The following is a 22,408-nucleotide window of genomic DNA, read 5'->3' as shown; positions in this document are numbered from 1 at the left end:
CCTCAAACCATGGAAATCCTGCAAATATGTGGGAAGGCAAATGGAATTTTGGGTTTTATTGCTAAAGGAAGAGAGTCTGAAAGTTAGGGAGGTGTTGCTGCGACTATTTACAGCATTAGTGAGACCACACCTGGGAGTACTGTGTACTGTTTTAATCCCCTTATTCAATGAGGGATGTAGTTGTACAGAAGGCAGTTCAGAAGAGGTTCACTCGATTGATTCCGGACTTATGAAGACTTATAAAGACTTATGAAGAGCGACCGGGCAGTTTAGACCAGCACTCCCTGGAGTTAGAAGAATGAGAGGAGATTTAATTGTGGGATACAAGATGCTATAATGGAGATTGACAAAGTAGAGGTAGAAAGGATGTTTTATCACGTAGGGCAACGTAGAACGAGAGGTCGTAGTTGTAGGATATGGGGATAGCAGATTTAAAACAGATCAGAATGAAGTGCCTTCATAGAATCCCTACAGAGTGGAAGCGGGCCATTTGGCCCATCAAGTCCAAACTGCCCTTCTGAAGAGCATCCCACCCAGATCCACACCATCTCTGTAATCCTGCATTTCCCATAGCTAACCGTCCTAGCCTGCACATCCCTGGACACTATGGGCAATTTAGCATGGCCAATCCACCCTAACATGCACAACTCTGGTCTGTAGGCGGAAACTGGAGGGCCTAGCAGAAACCCACACAGACATGGAGAGTGTAGCTGTGAGGAGACTGCACACTCACGTATGGCTGGAATCAACCCTGGGTCCCTAGCAGTGTGAGGCAGCAGGAGGTAAGTGGGCACTGGATAACCTCTGGGTCACCCGTGACACACCCAGGAGTCCTGGCAGTGAGACAGGATTTATAGCTGTCGCACAATGGGACCATGTGCAAAGGCCACAGAAGGCGTGAGATTCTACACTGAAATCATCAGATCAAAATCAGAATGTTCAGCACCATCTGCACTGGAGAAAGAGGGTGGGGCAATTAAAACCAGTTCTGAACATGAACAGCATTCTTTTTGCATTTGGGTGAAGCTGCCAACCTGACAGTGAGTGGGCTCATTCTAAAACTGTTCCAAGTATTTAACTTTATGAAACATCCAAACGCACTTGATCCAGATAAGGCGGCACACTTTCAAACTGGAAGAGGATGGAAAAGAAAACAGCAGAACAGCACAATGCGGCCGTTTTCAAAAAACAGGGTGGTGTAGCTATTGAACAGGTGGATGGCAATGTGGAAGAGTGGAAGGTCAGTACAACTGTCCAGGAGGGTGGGTCACCAGACCTGAAATGTTAACTCTGATTCTTCTTCACCGATGCTGCCAGACCTGATGAGCTTTTCCAGCAGCTTCTGTTTAAGTGACAATGACACTGGTTTAAATCAGGCCTCACAGAGATTCCCCACCAACCAACAATTAGACTAGATTTGCAACATTTGCATGGAATGTGAAATGAATGAATGATGAATGATTTATTTATTGTCGCTTGCATTTTAGTGAATATTACAATAAAATACACAGTGAAACGCTTCAACCCTGCAGCAGGTTACCAATGTTAAGCTGTGGAATCTTGCTCAAAAAGAAAAATGTTGAAGTTTTTAATCTTTTATCACCAGGACAAATGCAAGAAAGCCAAATTTCAAACCGACAACTATTTAGATGACAGGAGCAAAAAAAAAGTGTTGATCAGGTTGACATACTGCCTGACTGGCTGTGGCGTTGCCATGGGGAAAGCAACAGGGAACAATGTAGACTCCCCGAGTTCCATCTGAGTTCAGTTCGGTGCTACCAAAATAGTTACAGTACAATAAATGTGAACGTGTGTCAACAGAACTGGGGATATCCTGAATCAAACAGACCTCAACTGTTCAACAAGGCTGCTCCCCATTACCTTCCAGAGGGCAGAGCAGAATAGGTAACCCATGCTGGTCCTGCCACTGAAATCCCAAAATATTTTTAAAAAATAAACCATGCCTGGGCAATTAAAGCTTTTATAAAAAAAAAGTGAACACAGGACGGGGAACAGGGTACAACATGCGTCAGATCCTGTAGAATCAGTCTGAGGGGGTCATGGATGGTTCTGGGCAAACTGTTTCTTCAAACTTAAAAAGGTGGCAGGACACTGAGATGGAAAATTCCCCACTCCATCCTAGTGATCGTCAAACACGTTCCAGCAAGGCACAGCATAGCACAGTGCCATCAGCCCCCTTCTGAAACCTCACCCACAATGAACTGCTACCCTTGTCCCCTTTGCTAATCCAGCTGGAACCTGCCCATTTCAAATCTGAGGCTGTCTTGTACTCTAGGTGTAAATAAAAATCATAAAGGACCTTGTTTCAACTTGTTACAGCTCATGTCCCATTGAAAAACACCTTTAAATAAGAGCTGGGTAATCTGGAAGGAACATTAACAAGTCTGGTCATGCAAGGAATGGTAGGCCTGGGGAAGTCTTTCCCACAAAAAGCAGTAAACGCTAACTCAGTTGATAAATATAGTCACAGAGACAGATAGCATAGAAACAGGCCCTTCGGCCCACCATGTCTACATTGATCAGCAAATACTGAACTACACTAATCACATTTACCAGCACTTGGTCCATAGCTAACTACACCCTGGCATTTTAAGTGCTCATCCAGGTGCTTCTTAAATTCTGCCAGAGTATCTGCCTCCACCCCGCTCTGAGGCAGCACATTCCATACTTCCGTCACCCTCTGGGTGAAAAAAAAGTTTCATTCAGAACTCTCCTAAAGCTTTTACTTCTCACCTTAAAACTTTTGCCCTCTAATACTGAGACTGAAAGACCAGAGGTGGAGCATAGATCAAGTACAAGGTCACCAAATGACAGGATGGGGTCAAGGGACTGAATGGCGCATGCCTATTGCTAAGGCATTTTTGCTGGGGGAGCCTCCACACAGTCAATTCAGGCTAATTTAAACCTAAAGGATCTGGGCATTCTGCCAAGTGAACCTCTATGTGGGGAGTTGCCAATATCTGCCACAGGGAATCTCTTGTATTGATGCCAAGTGCTGCCAACAGGGAATTCACTGAAATACAGGCACTGCCTCAGAGTGAATCTCGCCAATCACCACCCAATTTCAAAGACAGCAGTTGGTAAATTAATAATCCTGAGTTGGAGTTTGAAAATCCATTTCAAATTCAGCTGCTCTCCTGATATAGCATTTCCACAAGAGACCCCTTCGTCTGGAGGGCAACCTTTTAATTAGAAAAATACTATTCTAAAATTATTTCATGGTTTGGTCAGACCACATCTGGAATAGCATGTGCAGCCTCAGTAGTTTCTTTTTAAATACAGGACATCCATAGTAACAGCGAGTAAACCATCCACTGGAACTTAGCTCCATGGAGACACCAACCACAAGCTCATCTAGTATTCACCAATTGTCATTATCTATTGGCTCCATACAGCGCCAAACCCACATCCACCAGCAATCCCCTCCCCCAGACACTTACTATCAATCAATAGGGAAATGTGGTGGTTTTGTTTTGAAGAGTCACATTATTTGGCAGGATGAGGAATGGACTAAAGAAACTTAAAAATAATCTGATAGTGAAGAGGAGAGAAGGACAAAGGGTCCCTACTGAAGATAGCACTGGTTGGGCAGGGGGAGGGGGGTGTCCTGAACGTTGCACATAGGCAGCACATCTGTAGTATTAATCACAGGTAATGGCTTCTCCCAGAGCACAGGATTTCCACAGGAGCAGGAGACAAGGAGTGCCCAGCCTTTCACCAGGGTAAATGCAGCAGGTAATGTGGGACCTTCGGCCCAGGTCAGTGCTATTCCTGCTGGACAAGGCTAATGGGCACCGTTTCACATCAGGACCAGGATGGCAGCAGCAGCAAAGTCACAAAAACCCCCTGCAGTGCATGGAGTGAAGCAGAAAATACATCAGAGGGGGATGTGACATCTCCCATTTCAGCTCCTCATCCTCCTCCAAACAATTATGTTCCAGGTTCTCAAGTAAAGAAAAGTCAACTGATGCACCTTCAGCATTTCAGGATACAGAAGCACCTAGAGCGACAAGGGCAGCAGATACATAGGACCACCTGCAAGTTCCATTCCAAGCCACATACCAGCCTGACTTGGAAATATAATCGCTGACCCAGAGAGAGTGAAGTCCTAGAATTGGCATTGTGGGCCAACCTACAGCACATGGGTGACAGCAGTTCAAGGCAGTTCACCACCTGCCTCAAGGGCAACTAGGGATGGGCAATTAAAAACTCGCCCTGTCAGTGATACCTACTTCCCATGAAAGAATATTGAAAAAAAAATACATCAAGTACAGAAAAGCTTGCCCTTTAGAAAGAAAAATGCAGTCTCTCCAAATACTGTCAACATTACTGGACTGAAGCACCTGAGTCTCAGTGCAATGTCCAAACAAAGTTGCAACAATCAGCTTCATTTATTTAGTGCCTTTATCATAGTCAACCATTCCAAGCTGCTTTGTAAATAAAAAATAATATTGGCACCAACGCACAAAAGGATAAAGAGCAGGAGGACTGCAACGGTTCAAAAAGGTAACTCAGCATCACCTTCTCAAGGGCAACTAGGGATGGGCAAGAGATGCTGGCCAGAAAGCGACACCTACGTCCCACAAATGAACGAAAGAAAGAGCAGATGGATCCAAAAGGTAGGTTTAATGGAGTTACCTTAAAGAGGCGGAGGTCAAGGGGAGGCATTTAAACAGGCAATTCCAGAATGTAGGGCCCAGGCAACTAAAAGCTGCAATAGTAGAGTCATTGAAATCAGTTCTTTTGAAGAGGTTAGAACTGGAGGCTACAAGGAGGGGGAGAAAATGAGGTCATGAATACAAGGCTGATTTTTATCTTAAACTATGATGCTGCCAGGCCAGGAGCCAAGATAGATCAGAAAGTACAGGGTGGTTATCTGAACAGGAATTATGGAGGCAGAGTCTTGACTCGGATAAAATTTTACAGAAAATGTTAGGCAGGTGACCAACCTGGAAAACAGTGGAACAAACATATTTGAAGGTAACAAAACAGAAAAGGGAGAACATCTAATAAAGGTGTACAACAGTTATACATAACACACCTTATAACATACATACACACACCTTCTTAAACAATGCTCTCAGTGAAGCTAGCTGACCCACACTGGGACTGTCACAGTCTGCACCAGGCCAAACTTCAGGAAATGTCAACACTTCCCTCTCAAACCAACTACCTCTACCAGAGAACAGTGTGACCAATGATACTACGGCACAACTGGCAAAAACCTCACTCTGCCTCAAAATGTGTCTCCAAGTGCGGATAGGGGGAGGCTTCTCACAATTTTGCTCTGTTCAGGAGAAAAGCCCACCCTCTTTGCATCCAAAAGTATCGTGAACCCACAGGCCCATGGAGATTCAGCGCAGCTCTCACTGACAGCATCGTTGCCAACATCTTCAACATCACTGCTGCCAAGCTCTCCATCAGAGCTTTGCGCCACTCGCCTAGCAGCTTCTGTACTGAGCTACTGAACCACACGCATCTTTATGGATAACTGGCGACAACTAAAAAAAATTGTTTTCTAATCTCATCAACTTATGAGAAGCTCAGGGTCTGGTGCTGTTGACTTTTTAAGATTGATAGTCTAGATACAGATAAATCTGGGAAAGTGAAAACTGTTGAGGATAGTTAACTGCTTCAGGTGAATCCTGATGCACTGAGCGATTGGGCTTGTGAGTGGAAAATGACGCTTACCCAAGTGCAGCATTATATTTGCAGACGGGATAATTTTATTAAAAATTCATTCACGCATCAGTGGCTGGTCTGGCATTTGTTGCCTATCCCTTAGCTGCCTTTCGGTGGTAGTGAGCTGCCTTCTTGAACCACAGCTTTCAATAATAGGATTCGAGTAGATACAGAGACACTCAAAGCACAAAAACAAACAGTTAGAAAGTGACTACAAGAAAGCATTAGAGGTCATGGCATTCTAGAATATAGGAATTCAAAGAGCAAAGTCCTGGCATTTTGTTTAGGTGAGGCCTGAGTTAGAATACAATATTCAGTCTCATCTGCTCAATAAGGGAGGGGAAAAAAAAATCACCATAATTCTACCAGACCATACAGCTCCAAGAGGGAGGGAGAGGGAGGTGACTGGTGGAGGTTTTACTGGAGGGTCACCAGGCCTCAGGTGAGGGGGAGAGGTTGAGAAGGCCGGTAGGAATGGAACCCATGCTGTTGGCATCACTCAGCATTGCAAACCAACCATGCAAGCCACTACAGAAGCTGCTAGGCTAGTGGCACAAAGCTCTGCTGCTGACTTTAGCAGCAGTGACACTGAAGATGTTGGCACGGATGCTGCCAGTGGGTGCTGAGCTGAATCTCCACGGTTGTGTGTGTTCACTATACTTTTGAATGCAAAGAAGGTGGGCTTTCCTCCTGACTTTCTGAATGCAGCAAAACTGGCTCAGCATGCTGGAACCCTACACTTTGGAGAGGTGCAGGCTTTTTGGTGATCGAGTTGAGGTTTATAAAACATTGGAGTATGGCGGAGACCAAATTTCCTACTGTGTTCCATACCTAAAATGACTTAATGTTTGAACTCATTACTGTGATTTATTGCCAATGGGAAATAGACATATTGACCAAACAACTTGATGAGTGCAAGGAAGGAAATTCAAAACAAGCTAAGTAATGGAGAGGGAGAAAGAAGAGGCTGTGATGAGGTTGGGGTGGGGGGGGAGGTGAAGACTAGCTAAAACCAATGTTTTGATTTTATAGATCTTTATAAAAATTTCCTTTTTGTTTAAAAGTGATCACACAACATTTGAGCAAACAGAAATTGGATCAGAGAGATTTTACTCCTAGCATTAGCTGCCATTGTGCATTAGAAAGACAGCAGAATGTAATATTCAACAAATTACAAATGCAGACAGTAATATTCACAGCTCCAGGAAATTTCTAATTTAAGAGCCAAGTGATCATGAAGAGTATTTTTTTTAAAACTGACAGCATTTTACCAGACAGCAAAACACAAATTAGAAACAGATTTGGAAAGAACAGGTTTGGACAGCTTTGGTACGATGTTCAGTTAAAATCCTTCCTTTCCTCTTTCAAAGAACTATTTGCATTCCTCTGTCAGCAACTGTCCATTTTCAGCAGGTTTGCTGAAAGGGAGAGCATTAGATTGGGTTTTGGTCCTGCATCCAGGCAGGATACCAACACAGAAAGAAAGAAAGAACTTAATTACATTCACTTTGAAATAAATGAGGTACTAGCCGAGTGTAGTCGCTATTAGAATGCCAAAGTCAACAGCCACACAGTAAATTCTCACTAAAATGGGTGCTGCTACAAGGAGATAATCTTTCTGTGATACCCGTTGAGGGATAAACACGGCCAGGGTACTGAAGGGAACTCCTCTGCTCTCTTCCCAAAATGCCATAATGATTTCTTTTCCACTCATTGGCGGGAGATTGGGCTTCGGTTTATTGTTTTAATCAAACAGATGGCACTACTGACAGCAACGCACTCAGATTGTAAGCCAAGACTGAATGCTCAGGTCTTTCGAGTGGGGCTCGAGTTTCTGACTTTCTAACTGAGGCAGGAGTGCTGCCCACTGAGTAATGACCTATAGTGACCTTGTTATGTCTGTACAAACAGGAAGTTAAATCAGAAGCAGGGGGTCACCATTCAGAGCTTTGAATGCACTCCACCATTTAATAAAATTGTGGCTGATCTGACTGCGGCCCCAATTCTACTTTCTGTCCACTCCCTACAACTTGTTAATCAAGAATCAATCCAACTCTGCCTTAAAAATATTCAATGACCAACCTTCAACCCCTCTGTGGTAAAGAAATCCACAGACTAACATCCCCCAAAAGAAAAGAATTCTCATCTCCATGTTAAAATGGCTGGCCCCATAGACCATAAGATGCAGTCGCAAAGTAGGCCGTGCTGCCCATCACTTCCATGCTGCCATTCAATGAGACCATGGCTGATCTGTTAATCCTTTTAAACAGTGTCCCACAGTTCCAGACTCCTCTTGGGAAGCATCCTGTCAACCTGCAGAAGAATCCTGGATGTTTCAATGAGAATTGCCTCTCATGCTTCTGAACTCCGAAGGATACATGCGTCACTCTTCCTCATAAGATAAGCCCTTCAGGTGAGGACTGAGTCAAGTGAACTGTTGCTGTACTGCTCCTAATGCTAAAGAAACCAAGGTTTAAACGATACTTCAGATGTGCTCTTACCAATGTTCGGCGGAAGCAGAGGAAAGCCTCCAAACTCCTATATTGCATTCCCCTTCCAATAAACATTAACATATTATCTTCTTTCTAGTCATTTGCTGTGCCTGCTGACCAACATTTTGTCAGAACTGGTGCATGATTTCCAATTATTTACTTTGAGGAAATGCCAGGTTTAGGGTGCAGTGTCATTGCAAAGGTCTATAAAAGGAATTGGGCTCAGTGCCATGGGATTAGTTGGATCAGAAGCTGGAAAGTATTTCCTTTTTGCACAGTTATGATCGTCCAGAACAGGGTACTGAAAGCAGCCACAAGAATGGATTCAATATGAGCCTAAAAGAGAACTTGACAAGTTGCTGAGTGAAAGCACTTTCAGCACAAACAAAAACAGAAACTGCCAGTGAAACTCAACACACCTGGCAGTATCTCTGGGAAGAAAGCAGAGTTAACGTTTCCAGTCCAGTGATTCCTCATCAGAGCAGTCACTAGCTGGGAAAAGGTGCCGAAGTCAAAATGGTGTTGTTGTTGAACAGATAGGTAGAGACAGAGCCAGAGACAGATATGAAAGGGTAGGTGAACAAGGAGATTAAGCATACCAGGCCAGGAACAAAGATAAGCTGGAAGGCGTATCTGGGATCTTGGAATGGTCAGAAGGGAGATGGTAAACATGCAGGTTCTACAGCTTCTGTGACAGCATGGGAAGGTGATTTGGGTGGGAGGAGATGTTGGAGTGGATTGCAACGTCCTACAGGAATGCTGACAAGGGAGGGGCAGGGAATATGTGCACAATCCTTTGCATGCAGAACCTGGTGAGGGTAGTAAGTGAGAGCCAGGGAACCCTACCATTGTTGTGGAACGGAAGGGAAGGGAAGGGGGTGAGACAGAGGTGTAGGAGATGGATCGAACACAGCTAAGGATCGTGTCAGTACCAAGGAATCATTGGTTGAGGAAAAAGGTGGACATTTCTGAGGCCTGTTATGGAAGGTGGCATTAAATCAAATAGACGTGACAAACAGGGAAACGAGGAGAATAGGATGGAATCCTTAGAGGAAGCAGGGCAGGGTGTGAGAACATATACTTGAGATAACTGTGGGAGTCAGTGAGTATGAAGTGCCAGTCTACTCCCAGAAATGGAAACAGAGACGTTGAGGAAAGGAAAGGAGGATGAAGTCGGAAGTGAGCGAGGTGAGGGCAGGGTGGCAACTGGAGGCGATATTGATGAATTTTTCTGATTCAGAACAAGACAGAGGAGCAGTGTCGATGACATCACCTTCCAGGTGAAGCAGTGATTTACGAGCACACACAGAGCACAACCACAGAACAGCACAGTACAGGCCCTTCGGCCCTCAATGTTGTGCCGACCTGTCATACCGATCCCAAGCCCATCTAACCTACACTATTCCATGTACGTCCATATGCTTATCCAATGACGACTTAAATGTACCTAAAGTTGGCGAATCTACTACCATTGCAGGCAAAGCGTTCCATTCCCTTACTACTCTCTGAGTAAAGAAACCACCTTTGACATCTGTCCTATATCTTTCACCCCTCAATTTAAAGCTATGCCCCCTCGTGCTCGCCGTCACCATCCTAGGAAAAAGGCTCTCCCTATCCACCATATCTAACCGTCTGGTTATTTTATATGTTTCAATTAAGTCACCTCTCAACCTTCTTCTCTCGAATGAAAACAGCCTCAAGCCCCTCAGCCTTTCCTCGTAAGACCTTCCCTCTGTACCAGGCAACATCCTAGTAAATCTCCTCTGCACCCTTTCCAAAGCTTCCACATCCTTCTTATAATGCGGTGACCAGAACTGTACACAATACTCCAAGTGCAGCCGCACCTGAGTTTTGTACAGCTTCACCATAACCTCTTGGTTCCGGAACTCGATCCCTCTATTAATAAAAGCTAAAACACTGTATGCCTTCTTAACAGCCCTGTCAACCTGGGTGGCAACTTTCAAGGATCTGTGTACGTGGACGCTGAGATCTCTCTGCTCATCTACACTACCAAGAATCTTACCATTAGCCCTGTACTTTGCCTTCTGGTTACTCCTACCAAAGGGCATCACCTCACACTTGTCTGCATTAAACTCCATTTGCCACCTCTCTGCCCAGCTCTGCAGCTTATCTATGTTTCTCTGCAACCTACAGCATCCTTCGTCACTGTCCACAACTCAACCGACCTTAGGTGTCATCTGCAAATTTACTAACCCATCCTTCTACGCCCTCATCCAGGTCATTTATAAAAATGACAAACAGCAGTGGGCCCAACACCGACCCTTGCAGTACACCACTCGTAACTGGTCTCTAGGATGAACATTTCCCATCAACTACCACCCTCTGTCTTCCTTCAGCAAGCCAATTTCCGATCCAAACTGCTATATCTCCCACAATTCACTGGTCTATAATTACCAGGGTTCTCTCTACTCCCCTTCTCGAACAGGGGAACCACATTTGCTATCCTCCAGTCATCTGGCACTATTCCTGTAGACAATGACGAGTTAAAGATCAATGCCAAAGACTCGGCAATCTCCTCCCTGGCTTCCCAGAAGATCCAAGGATAAATCCCGTCCAGCCCAGGGGACTTATCTATCTTAACCCTCTGAAGCATTTCTAATACCTCTTCCTTGTGAACCTCAATCCCACCTAGTCTAGTAGCCTGTATCTCAGTATTCTCCTCGACAACATTGTCGTTTTCGAGAGTGAATACTGTTGAAAAATATTCATTTAGTGCTTCCCCTACCTCTTCTGACTCCACACACAACTTCCCACTACTATCCTTGATTGGCCCTAATCTTACTCTCGTCATTCTTTTATTCCTTAAATACCTATAGAAAGCCTTAGGGTTTACCCTGATCCTATCCGCCAGCAACTTTTCATGTCTCCTCCTGGCTCTTCTGAGCTCTCTCTTTAGGTCTTTCCTGGCTACCTCATAGCCCTCAAGCACCCTAACTGAGCCTTCACATCTCATCCTAACATAAGCCATCTTCTTCCTCTTGACCAGAGATTCCACCTCCTTCGTAAACCACGGCTCCCGCGCTCTACAGCTTCCACCTGCCTGACAGGTACATACTTATCTAGGACACACAGGAGCTTTTCCTTGAATAAGCTCCACATTTCTAATGTGCCCATCCCCTGCAGTTTCCTTCCCCATCCTATGCTCCCTAAATCTTGCCTAATCTCATCGTAATTGCCTTTCCCCTAGATATAACTCTTGCCCAGTGGTATACACCTATCCCTTTCCATCACTAAAGTAAACATAACAGAATTGTGATCACTATCACCAAAGTGCTCACCTACTTCCAAATCTATCACCTGGCCGGGCTCATTACCCAGTACCAAATCTAATGCGGCTTCGCCCCTTGTTGGCCTGTCTACATACTGTGTCAGGAAGCCCTCCTGCACACACCAGACAAAAACTGACCCATCTATAGTACTCGAACTATTGTGTTCCCAGCCAATATTTGGAAAGTTGAAGTCCCCCATGACAACTACCCTGTCTCTCTCGCTCCTATCGAGAATCATCTTTGCTTTCCGTTTTTCTACATCTCTGGAACTATTTGGAGGCCTACAGAAAACTCCCAACAGGGTGACCTCTCCTTTCCTGTTTCTAACCTCAGCCCATACTACCTCAGTTGACGAGTCCCCAAACATCCTTTCTGCAACTGTAATACTGTCCTTGACCAACAATGCCACACCTCCCCCACTTTTGCCACCTTCTCTGTCTATTGTCTTTGCTGCTCACAATGTGGTCTGTTCTACATTGGAAAGACAACACACAGACTGGGTGAGTGATTTGCAGAGCTCCATTCACAAAAATGACCCCAAGCTTCCAGTTGTCTGCACCACTAAGTTCCCAGGCCAACATTCCTGTCACAGGCTTTGTTGCAATTATCCAGCAAGCCTCAATGCAAGCTCAAAGAACAACACCTTATTTTCCACTTGGGGACCCTGCAGCCTCCAGGACTCAATAGTTCATTAACCTAAAAACCTAATTCCATTGTTCCATAGTTTTTAACCCACTGCACACCTGGTCCTGTTACCACATGGACTGCTTTGAGCGCAGTCACCCATTCCCGAAGTATATCATGTAATATAGGTTGCATTCAACACAGCTAACCCATTTTCTAACTCTCATTATCACTTATTCAGCTTTTCTTCCGTCCGAGCCTACCATCCACAATCTCCTTGTTTACTGTCTCCATTCATATCTCTCACTGTCTCTAGGCTCTGTCTCCACCTTTTTGCCCGTACTCAACCTCAAATTTATCATAAATGCCACCTCTTCCCAGTTACTGACAGCTCTGGTGAAGAATTGCCAACGTGAAATGTTAACTGTGCTTTTGTTCCACAGATACTGCCAGACCTGCTGAGTTTATCCAACAATTTCTGTTTTGGTTTGTTTAGGTCTCCAGCATCTGCAGTTCTTTGCTTTATTTCATCTTCAGCAGAATTAACCGGGGTCAAAGGATGTCGTGGTTACTGTGGTCTTTCAGACTTCTGTTTTAATTGTCTGATGGCACCAGAACCATATCCTCAGGGAGTCTCCACCCATTTAAATAAACAATGATGACTTAAACAGTGCCTGCTAAGCCCCACCCCGAAGATGCTGACTGCAGCGTTTTTCTTCGCGGCCCAAGAGGAGAGTGTGTTGCCTGGAGTTTTTTGTGGGTGCACAGCAAGCTCACAGCGAGGCATGCCTGCTCTTGTTTTGGGTGTTTGAGTAACCACAGCAGTGTCAGGCAATGTTCAGTCGGTAGCCTTCTCACCTCGGAGATAAGACAGTCGTTGTTTCAAATGTCTCAGATTGGCGTACCCAATCAGGGTCAACACGGTGTGTGTGCAGCACTGAGGGATAGCTGCAGTGTCAGTAGCACTGCTTTTTTTGGATGTGATATGAAACAGTAATTTCATCTGTTCTCTCAGGTTAGTGTAATAAAATTCCATATTTCAAAAGAGGGGAGGTTTGACCTGGTCAAGAGTTATCCCTGATTCAATATTCAGAGATTACTGTTGGTGGTGGATTGCTGTGTACTAATTAGCTGTCTCACAACAACTGCAAATGCACTTTAAAAATGTTATCATCTGTCATAAACAGCACTGAGACTTCCTGGAGTCTCTATGCGTATTACATACTAGTAAGAGTTTCTACTGCATGACTCAGAGCTTGTAACTCAAAAGGGGTACAGGAGGACCTGCATGTTGGGCTTAAGTAACTGACCAGGTAGCTCAGCGTTCACCCCTCCTCCGAATTCCAAGCAACAAAAAAAAAGAGAATGGCCGTGATTCCACCAACCCCTCACTGCAACAGAAGGGAGGGTGTACCACAAACAGAATCACTGTACAATCTGGCAGTTATAAGACTTAGTTACTAAACTGACGACATTCCCCCACTAGGCCACCATCATCCCACTCTTGCCCATCTTTATACAGCAGCATAAAGGAGAGCAAGGGCTGCAGCAAAAAGCCGGCACACTGGCCAGGAAGCAGTTCAGGAAGACGGGTTCATTCAACGGAACAACAGTCACTCTGATGTTTTCCCCATAAAACAGGAGACAGTCCCCTCAAATCAGGCTCATCATTCATTCAACCGACAGCCAAACTTCCCCTTCAACTTCACTCTTCTGCCACATGTCATATCTGCTCAAACTGCACCAAAATCTAGGGACCACCATTTTAACATAGTCAAGACTCATGGTCATAGCTCTGAGATCTACACGTTCCAGAAATCAGAGGTGGTAGGAACTGCAGATGCTAGAGAATCTGAGATAACAAGGTGTAGAGCTGGATGAACACAACAGGCCAAGCAGTATCAGAAAATTTTCTAAAGAAGGGTCTCTGCCCGAAACATCAGCCTTCCTGCTCCTCTGATGCTGCTTGGCCTGCTGTGTTCATCTAGCTCCACACCTTGTTGTCTTTTTGATTCATTTACACAATGAGGGCATCACCAATATATTGCCCAAACGGCAGTTCAGACTCAACCATATTGATGGGAGTCTGGAATCACACGTAGGCCAGACCAGCTAAGGATGGTAGCTTCAATCCCTAAAAGAACATTCGTGAACAAGATGTGTTTTTCCAATAATTGACATTGTTTCATGTTAATCATTCAAACCTAATTCCAGATCGGTATTGAACTCAAATTCTGCCATCTGACGTGGCAGGATTCAAACCTGGGTCCCCAGAACATTACCGGGGGTCTCTGGATCAATAGTCTGGTGATAATACCACTAAGCGTTTCTAGAAATTCCAATTTTAAATCCAGTCCTTTTTAATTTAAGAAAGAAAATGAACCCACACTTGGAGATTCCGCCCAGAGCACTCAGTGAGCAGCTTCAGGGTGTAACTGAGCTGTCAACACTTTAAACTACAAGGATGTACCTCTCACATTGCACTCTTGCCTGGGACAGACTGGCCACTCGATGTGGCTGTTTTATCAACAGCAGGAAGCAAGAGATCAAAGCTGCTCTGTGAACACTGAGGAGCAGCATCTGCTTCACTGAGCACTGTAGGTAAACTGTGGGCCATTAGCACACAGCTGACTTGCAACTTGGAGAAGCTCAGAGGGCATGAAAAATAATCAATTTTCATAACATCAAATTAAAAAAAGGGAAACAGTAATTTAACACGCCTGCCTGTAAACTCCCTCCATGTTGGCAATAACCACTGTTACACCCCCAGTGGGTAAAATTCCGTGGAAAAAACAAATTTCTACTCAAACAGAAACTTGCATTTTCATTATAATTTTGAGACACAGAGCTGCCAGAGGCTCCCAACAATGAAGCAACCAGTTCAGCAGACGAATGTGACTTGCAACCTCAAACAGAAATTACAAGTTTACAAACACACAAATAAATGAAGGTTGGAATATTACAACAGTCAAGGATTGGGCTGAGGTCCTTCAAGAACATGAGTTTCAGATACTATCAACAGCAACGAAACAAGCCATGTTTATGCCTGGAAATGCATTCCTTCGACGTGGAAGCAGAAGCGTAGCTAAGATTGAACTTGAGAACAAGTTTGGAGATTCTCCATCGACGCAGAGGGTCTGCAGTATGTGGATGTAGCAGTCAGGACAAAAAGGTGCTGGCAACAACTGGATACAGAGGTATCCATGTGAGCAACAGTGGCTATTGCTAATATGGAAGGAGTATCCTTCTGAGCAAAACACCCCACGTGGCTGCAAAAAAAAGTGGTAAGGTTCTGAGACATTTTCTTTTTTTTAAGAAACAAAGGAAAAGCAGGAAGGGACAGCTGTTAGGCACTAGCAATCAAATGCAAGCTCAGAGCTCCAGTCACGCAGAAAAGCAATGGAACAATTCATATTGCTAACGGTGAGCCTGAGGTGATCTCAGGGCATTTCTATTTCTTGTCCTCAGTTTAGAATCATAGAGGTGTATGGCACGGAAACAGATTTTTCAATCCAACTTGTCCATGCCAACCAGATATCCGAAATTAATCCAGTCCCATTTGCCATCATTTGGCCCATATTCCTCTAAACTTGTCCTATGCATGTACTCATTCAGTTGCTTTTTAAATGCTGTAATTGTACCAGTCTCCACAACTTCCTCTGGCAGCTCATTCCATACACACGTCATCCTCTGCGTGAAAAAGTCACCCCTTGGGTTCCTTGTAAATTTTGCCCCCTCACTTTAAACAAGTGCCCTATAATTTTGGACTCCGCTACCCTGGAGAAAAGACCCTGGCTATTCACCCTGTTCATGCCCCTTGTGATTTTATAAATCTCGATAAGGCCACCCCTCAACCACCAACACTCCAGGGACAAGACCCCTGGCCTACTCAGCTTCTCCCTGTAGCTCAAACCCTCCAATCCTGGCAACATCCTTGTAAATCTTTTCTGAACCTTTTGAGGTTTCACCACATCTTTCCTATAGCAGGGAGACCAGAAGGACATGCAGTATTCCAAATGTGGCCTAGCCAATGTGCTGTACAGCCACAACGTGACATCCTAATTCCCATTCTCAATACAAGATTAACAAAAACAGGGGCTGCAGCGTGGACTGCCTGAAGGGGAGTGCACATTGACTTCTGCAGTCAGAGCACAACGTGAGGTGGAAACTTGAATGTTTCTAGAAAGGCCCTAATAAATAGATGTAAATCATCCACACTGGGTTGGAGACACTGCACTCTCTAACACTAGATAATAGTGTGAAGCTGGATGAACACAGCAGGCCAAGCAGCATCTCAGGAGCACAAAAGCTGACGTTTCGGGCCTAGACCCGAGGGGGATGGGGTGAGGGTTCTGGAATAAATAGGGAGAGAGGGGGAGGTGGACCGAAGATGGAGAGAAAAGAAGATAGGTGGAGAGGAGAGTATAGGTGGGGAGGTAGGGAGGGGATAGGTCAGTCCAGGGAAGACGGACAGGTCAAGGAGGTGGGATGAGGTTAGTAGGTAGGAAATGGAGGTGCGGCTTGGGGTGGGAGGAAGGGATGGGTGAGAGGAAGAACAGGTTAGGGAGGCAGAGACAGGCTGGGCTGGTTTTGGGATGCAGTGGGGGAAGGGGAGATTTTGAAGCTGGTGAAGTCCACATTGATTCCATTGGGCTGCAGGGTTCCCAAGCGGAATATGAGTTGCTGTTCCTGCAACCTTCGGGTGGCATCATTGTGGCACTGCAGGAGGCCCATGATGGACATGTCACTCTCTAACACTGCCTGTCTCCGAGCAGAGATGGGTGTAGAAGAGCTAATACAATACAAACAGCCCTGACACACCTTCACTTTCTAGAGAGTAACCCAGTGAAAGTAAACCTTACTCGGTCGCATAGTGAAGTCAGGAGAACTATAGAGAAACGCGTGTATCGGTGAGGCAGTGGGTAAACTGACAGTCCACACTCACTCCAAAAACCTCTCAGGATAAGGAGCAAATGCAAATGTTGAACCAGTGACTGGCAGTGGACCCAGCTGTCACACACTAACCCAACCAACAATGAGCAGCCACAGCGGGGAAAGAGCTTTTACTGTAAAGCCATGAAGTTGGGACTTCCTCATTCTCGCCACGTCGCCAGAGCGGGAAAGAGAGAATTTCGGCATCATTTTCAAACTGAAACTAAGTGGCGAACTCGTCACTGGACACATTCCAGGCCAGGTCCCAGCCTAAGGGATCACTACTCGCACTTGTTCATTTCAAATGATAGCATTCCGCTTCTCGTATGTTTTTTTTGCTCGCTCTTTCTCTCTGGTTATCACTGACAACTTTTTTTTAAAAAATATATATATATATCGTTCAGGCGCAGGAACCCAGACTCAGAGGAAATCAAACAGCTCCCGCTCCAGCCACAGACACATTCACTTTCCAATACCTTGACACTGGAATCCTTGTTTCCCGAAGCCCCTGCAACAAAACAGAGAACACGGGCGTTAGAGGGAGAGGGGCAAAAATAATAAAACCCACACTGGGATCAAGAAAACAGGAGGAACATCAGGAAATACAAACAGAACGAGACGTCACAAGAATTATGAAACAAAATAGGAGGATCAGGAAACCAGAGAGAACAATTTAAAGAGAGGACGGGGGCGGGGGGGGGGGGGGGGAAGAGAGAGAAAAAAGGGAATTCGGAAACAGCACAGCGCAAAGCTCAAAAGTGGGAGGGGATGAGAGTGAGAGACAGCAAAAGCAGTTCAGCAATCTGATCAGGAGAGACAGAGAGAGAGAGAAAGTTTGCACAGGGAGAGTTTGGGGATAAGTTTTGATTGTCCTGATGTTTTGGGGCAGGGTGGGGATGGCACTGGAGTTTGTGCAAGGCAGTGTGGAGGGGAGGGGGTAAATCCCCTCTCTCTCTCTCCCCTTCACTCCCTCTCTCACTCACTCACCAGATGAAGTCAGTGCAGTGGCTGCAGAAGGTCGGCTGTTTGAAGAAGCGGGCGGTGAACTTGTGATCCTTCACCTCACACACGTTCTTCTGTCGCAGGGCTCCCTGGCGAGCGAACCGATTGACTGTCTCTCCACCGTCTCCCTCTGCATCGGCCATTTTATTGCAATCGCACCCACCACCCCCCCCCCCCCCCCCCCAAAACCCCAACCCACCCACCCCCCAAACAACAAAAAGGATAGAAAACGCACAAAATAAAAAAAATCACTCTCACCCCCACCCGCCACAAAATCAAATAAATTGCAGAAAGTGTAGGTGTGACGGAGGCGGAGAGTGACTGAGAGGAGCCCAGCACCGAACCCTCGCTCTTTATCACTGGCAGGAGCTCCGCCCGGTAGGAGCCGCAGCGTCAGAGCCCCAGCCTCCAGCACTGAGCCAGCCAGGGCGGCTCAACACCGCCCCCTGCTGCCGCGGCGCAGGAGCTGCAAGCTGCACCGCACCGCTCCAGGGACCCGCTGTCGCCACCAGCTTCGTGGTCAACCTGTTCAGTGATGTCACTACACAACAGGCGTACCTCCCAGCCCAGAGGTAGGGCCACTACCACAAAGTCACAAGACACCCCGTTCCAGGCACCAGGTTCGGATCCTGCTCCAGACAGTTTCCTGATCAACCTGTGTAGAATTGTTATAACGCAGATGGGAGCCAGAGGCAGGGACATTCCCACGCTGCAACCAGGAGCCCGAATGTAGTCTCCTCCTGGACACTACCCCCAGGCCTCCTACCCTCCCTCGACCTCTTCATCTCCAACTGCCGTCGAGACATTAACCGCCTCAACCTCTCCACCCCTCTCACCCACTCCAACCTCTCCCCCGCAGAACGGGCAGCCCTCCGCTCCCTCCGCTCCAACCCCAACCTCACCATCAAACCCGCAGACAAGGGTGGCGCGGTGGTAGTATGGCGCACTGACCTCTACATCGCCGAGGCCAGATGCCAACTCTCCGACACGACCTCCTACCGCCTCCTCGATCATGACCCCACACCCGAGCACCAAACCATCATCTCCAACACCATTCACGACCTCATCACCTCAGGGGACCTCCCACCCACAGCCTCCAACCTCATTGTTCCCCAACCCCGCACGGCCCGTTTCTATCTCCTTCCCAAAATCCACAAACCTGCCTGCCCTGGTCGACCCATCATCTCAGCCTGCTCCTGCCCCACCGAACACATCTCCACCTATCTGGACTCCATTTTCTCCCCTTTGGTCCAGGAACTCCCCACCTACGTCCGTGACACCACCCACACCCTCCACCTCCTCCAGGACTTCCAATTCCCTGGCCCCTAACACCTCATATTGACCATGGATGTCCAGTCCCTGTACACCTGCATTCCGCCTGGAGATGGCCTCAAGGCCCTCCGCTTCTTCCTGTCCCGCAGGCCCGACCAGTCCCCCTCCACCGACACTCTCATCCGCCTAGCTGAACTCGTCCTCACACTCAACAACTTCTCTTTTGACTCCTCCCACTTCCTACAGACTAAGGGGGTGGCCATGGGCACCCGCATGGGCCCCAGCTATGCCTGCCTCTTTGTAGGTTACGTGGAACAGTCCCTCTTCCGCACCTACACGGGCCCCAAACCCCACCTCTTCCTCCGGTACATTGATGACTGTATCGGCACCGCCTCTTGCTCCCCAGAGGAGCTCGAACAGTTCATCCACTTCACCAACACCTTCCACCCCAAACTTCAGTTCACCTGGGCCATCTCCAGCACATCCCTCACCTTCCTGGACCTCTCAGTCTCCATCTCAGGCAACCAGCTTGTAACTGATGTCCATTTCAAGCCCACCGACTCCCACAGCTACCTAGAATACACCTCCTCCCACCGACCCACCTGCAAAAATTCCATCCCCTATTCTCAATTCCTCCGCCTCCGCCGCATCTGCTCCCACGATAAGACATTCCACTCCCGCACATCCCAGATGTCCAAGTTCTTTAAGGACCGCAACTTTCCCCCACAGTGATCGAGAACGCCCTTGACCGCGTCTCCCGTATTTCCCGCAACACATCCCTCACACCCCGCCCCCGCCACAACTGCCCAAAGAGGATCCCCCTCGTTCTCACACACCACCCCACAAACCTCCGGATACAACGCATCATCCTCCGACACTTCCGCCATTTACAATCCGACCCCACCACCCAAGACATTTTTCCATCCCCACCCCTGTCTGCTTTCCGGAGAGACCACTCTCTCCGTGACTCCCTTGTTCGCTCCACACTGCCCTCCAACCCCACCACACCCAGCACCTTCCCCTGCAACCGCAGGAAATCCTACACTTGTCCCCACACCTCCTCCCTCACCCCTATCCCAGGCCCCAAGATGACATTCCACATTAAGCAGTCTGCCAATGTGGTATACTGCATCCACTGTATCCGGTGCGGCTTCCTCTACATTCGGGAAACCAAGCGGAGGCTTGGGGACCGCTTTGCAGAACACCTCCGCTCAGTTCGCAACAAACAACTGCACCTCCCAGTCACAAACCATTTCCACTCCCCCTCCCATTCTCTAGATGACATGTCCATCATGGGCCTCCTGCACTGCCACAATGATGCCACCCGAAGGTTGCAGGAACAGCAACTCATATTCCGCCTGGGAACCCTGCAGCCATATGGTATCAATGTGGACTTCACCAGTTTCAAAATCTCCCCTTCCCCTACTGCATCCCTAAACCAGCCCAGTTCGTCCCCTCCCCCCACTGCACCACACAACCAGCCCAGCTCTTCCCCCCCACCCACTGCATCCCAAAACCAGTCCAACCTGTCTCTGCCTCCCTAACCGGTTCTTCCTCTCACCCATCCCTTCCTCCCACCCCAAGCCGCACCCCCATCCACCTACTAACCTCATCCCACCTCCTTGACCTGTCCGTCTTCCCTGGACTGACCTATCCCCTCCCTACCTCCCCACCTATACTCTCTCCACCTATCTTCTTTACTCTCCATCTTCGGCCCGAATCCCCCTCTCTCCCTACTTATTCCAGTTCCCTCTCCCCATCCCCCTCTCTGATGAACGGTCTAGGCCCAAAACGTCAGCTTTTGTGCTCCTGAGATGCTGCTTGGCCTGCTGTGTTCATCCAGCCTCACATTTTATTAGCCCGAATGTAGATATTTGCTAAACAACCTGTTCAGGGATGTTAGGAAACATATCGGGAGCATGTGAGACTTGAACCTGGACCTCCTAATTCACAGGGACGGGCGCTACCAGCTGCCCCACAACAGCCCTTCAGACACTGCTGGACAAGCTGACAAATGATTTCCACGTGTTTTGGGGGTTGGAGGACATGCTGAGTCGTGTTATGATTGCTGGACATAATATAATCCAGAGACCTAGGTAATGTTCTTGGGATAAAACGAAGAACTACAAATGCTGGAAAAGTGAAACTAAAACAGCGATTGTGGTTCTGAAGAAGGTTCGCGGTTTCCCTCTCCACATCTATTGCCAGACTTGCTGAGTTTCTCCAATAATTTATGCTTTTGTTTCTAATGTCCCTGGGACTTGGGTTCAGATACTGCCACAGCACATGGTGGTATCTGAATTTGATTTAAGACATTTGTGGCACAATTGTAGTGTCCATATCTCTGGGCCAGGAGGCTTGTGTTCAAATCCCAGCTACTCCAGAGATGCGCCAAAACAGCATAAGGCCCTGCAAGCCTTCTTTGCCATTCATGAAGATCATTTTTTGAATCATAGCTTTTTTTTTGTAGAACTCAGCTCCACTTATATGCCTGCTCACCATAACCCTTATCCTGGAATCATAGAATCCCTACAGTGTGGAAGCAGGCCCTTTGGCCCAACAAGTCCACATCAAACCTCAAAGCATCCCACCCACACCCACCTAACCTACACATCCCTGAACACAACAGGCAATTTAGCACAGCCTTGCAAACCTTTGGATTGTGGGAGGAAACCCAAGCGGTCACAGGGACAACACACAAGCTCCGCACAGAAAGTCACCCAAAGGTAGAATTGAACCCAGCTCCCTGGTACTGTGAAGCAGCAGCGCTAACCACCATGCCACCCTATCTTCTATTGTTCAAAAGTCTATCTTTGCCTTAAAAACAATCAACAAGGTGGCCTCAACTTCTTCACTGGGCAGGAAATTCCACAGATTCACAATGCTACAGGTGAAGAAGTTCCTCCTCAACTTAGTCCTAAATCCGATCCCCCTTATTTTAGCACTGTGCCCTCCTAGTTCTAATTTCACCCGCAAACGGAAACATCCTCCCTGCTTCTTTCTTATTTATTCCCCGTGTTATTCCTGACTTCTCTTTTGATTCAGTATTCCACACATGCACCATCACTCCACTCTGAGTGAAGGTTTAAAAAT

The 22,408-nt window shown here is 46.9% G+C and overlaps 1 protein-coding gene across 5 annotated transcripts in view; it reads right to left on the bottom strand.

The window, feature by feature from the left end:
* Nucleotides 1–18,198, bottom strand: part of LOC125463597 (protein kinase C alpha type) — a 343,618-nt gene extending 325,420 nt beyond the window's left edge. For all 5 annotated transcript variants that reach the window (XM_048555052.2, XM_048555055.2, XM_048555054.2 and 2 more), the window contains exons 1-2: nucleotides 18,029–18,198; nucleotides 17,518–17,549 (exon numbers count right to left, since the gene is read on the bottom strand). In XM_048555052.2, the coding sequence (XP_048411009.1) occupies nucleotides 17,518–17,549; nucleotides 18,029–18,186 (190 nt within the window). In that variant the 5' untranslated portion in view covers nucleotides 18,187–18,198. The remainder of the gene's footprint in view (nucleotides 1–17,517; nucleotides 17,550–18,028) is intronic.
* Between the last annotated feature and the right edge of the window lie 4,210 nt (nucleotides 18,199–22,408).

Source organism: Stegostoma tigrinum, chromosome 22 (assembly GCF_030684315.1).
Source record: "Stegostoma tigrinum isolate sSteTig4 chromosome 22, sSteTig4.hap1, whole genome shotgun sequence".
Classification (NCBI taxonomy): Eukaryota; Metazoa; Chordata; class Chondrichthyes; order Orectolobiformes; family Stegostomatidae; genus Stegostoma; species Stegostoma tigrinum.
The sequence above is the reverse complement of the archived record's forward strand: the minus strand, read 5'-3'. Positions and strand labels throughout refer to the sequence as shown.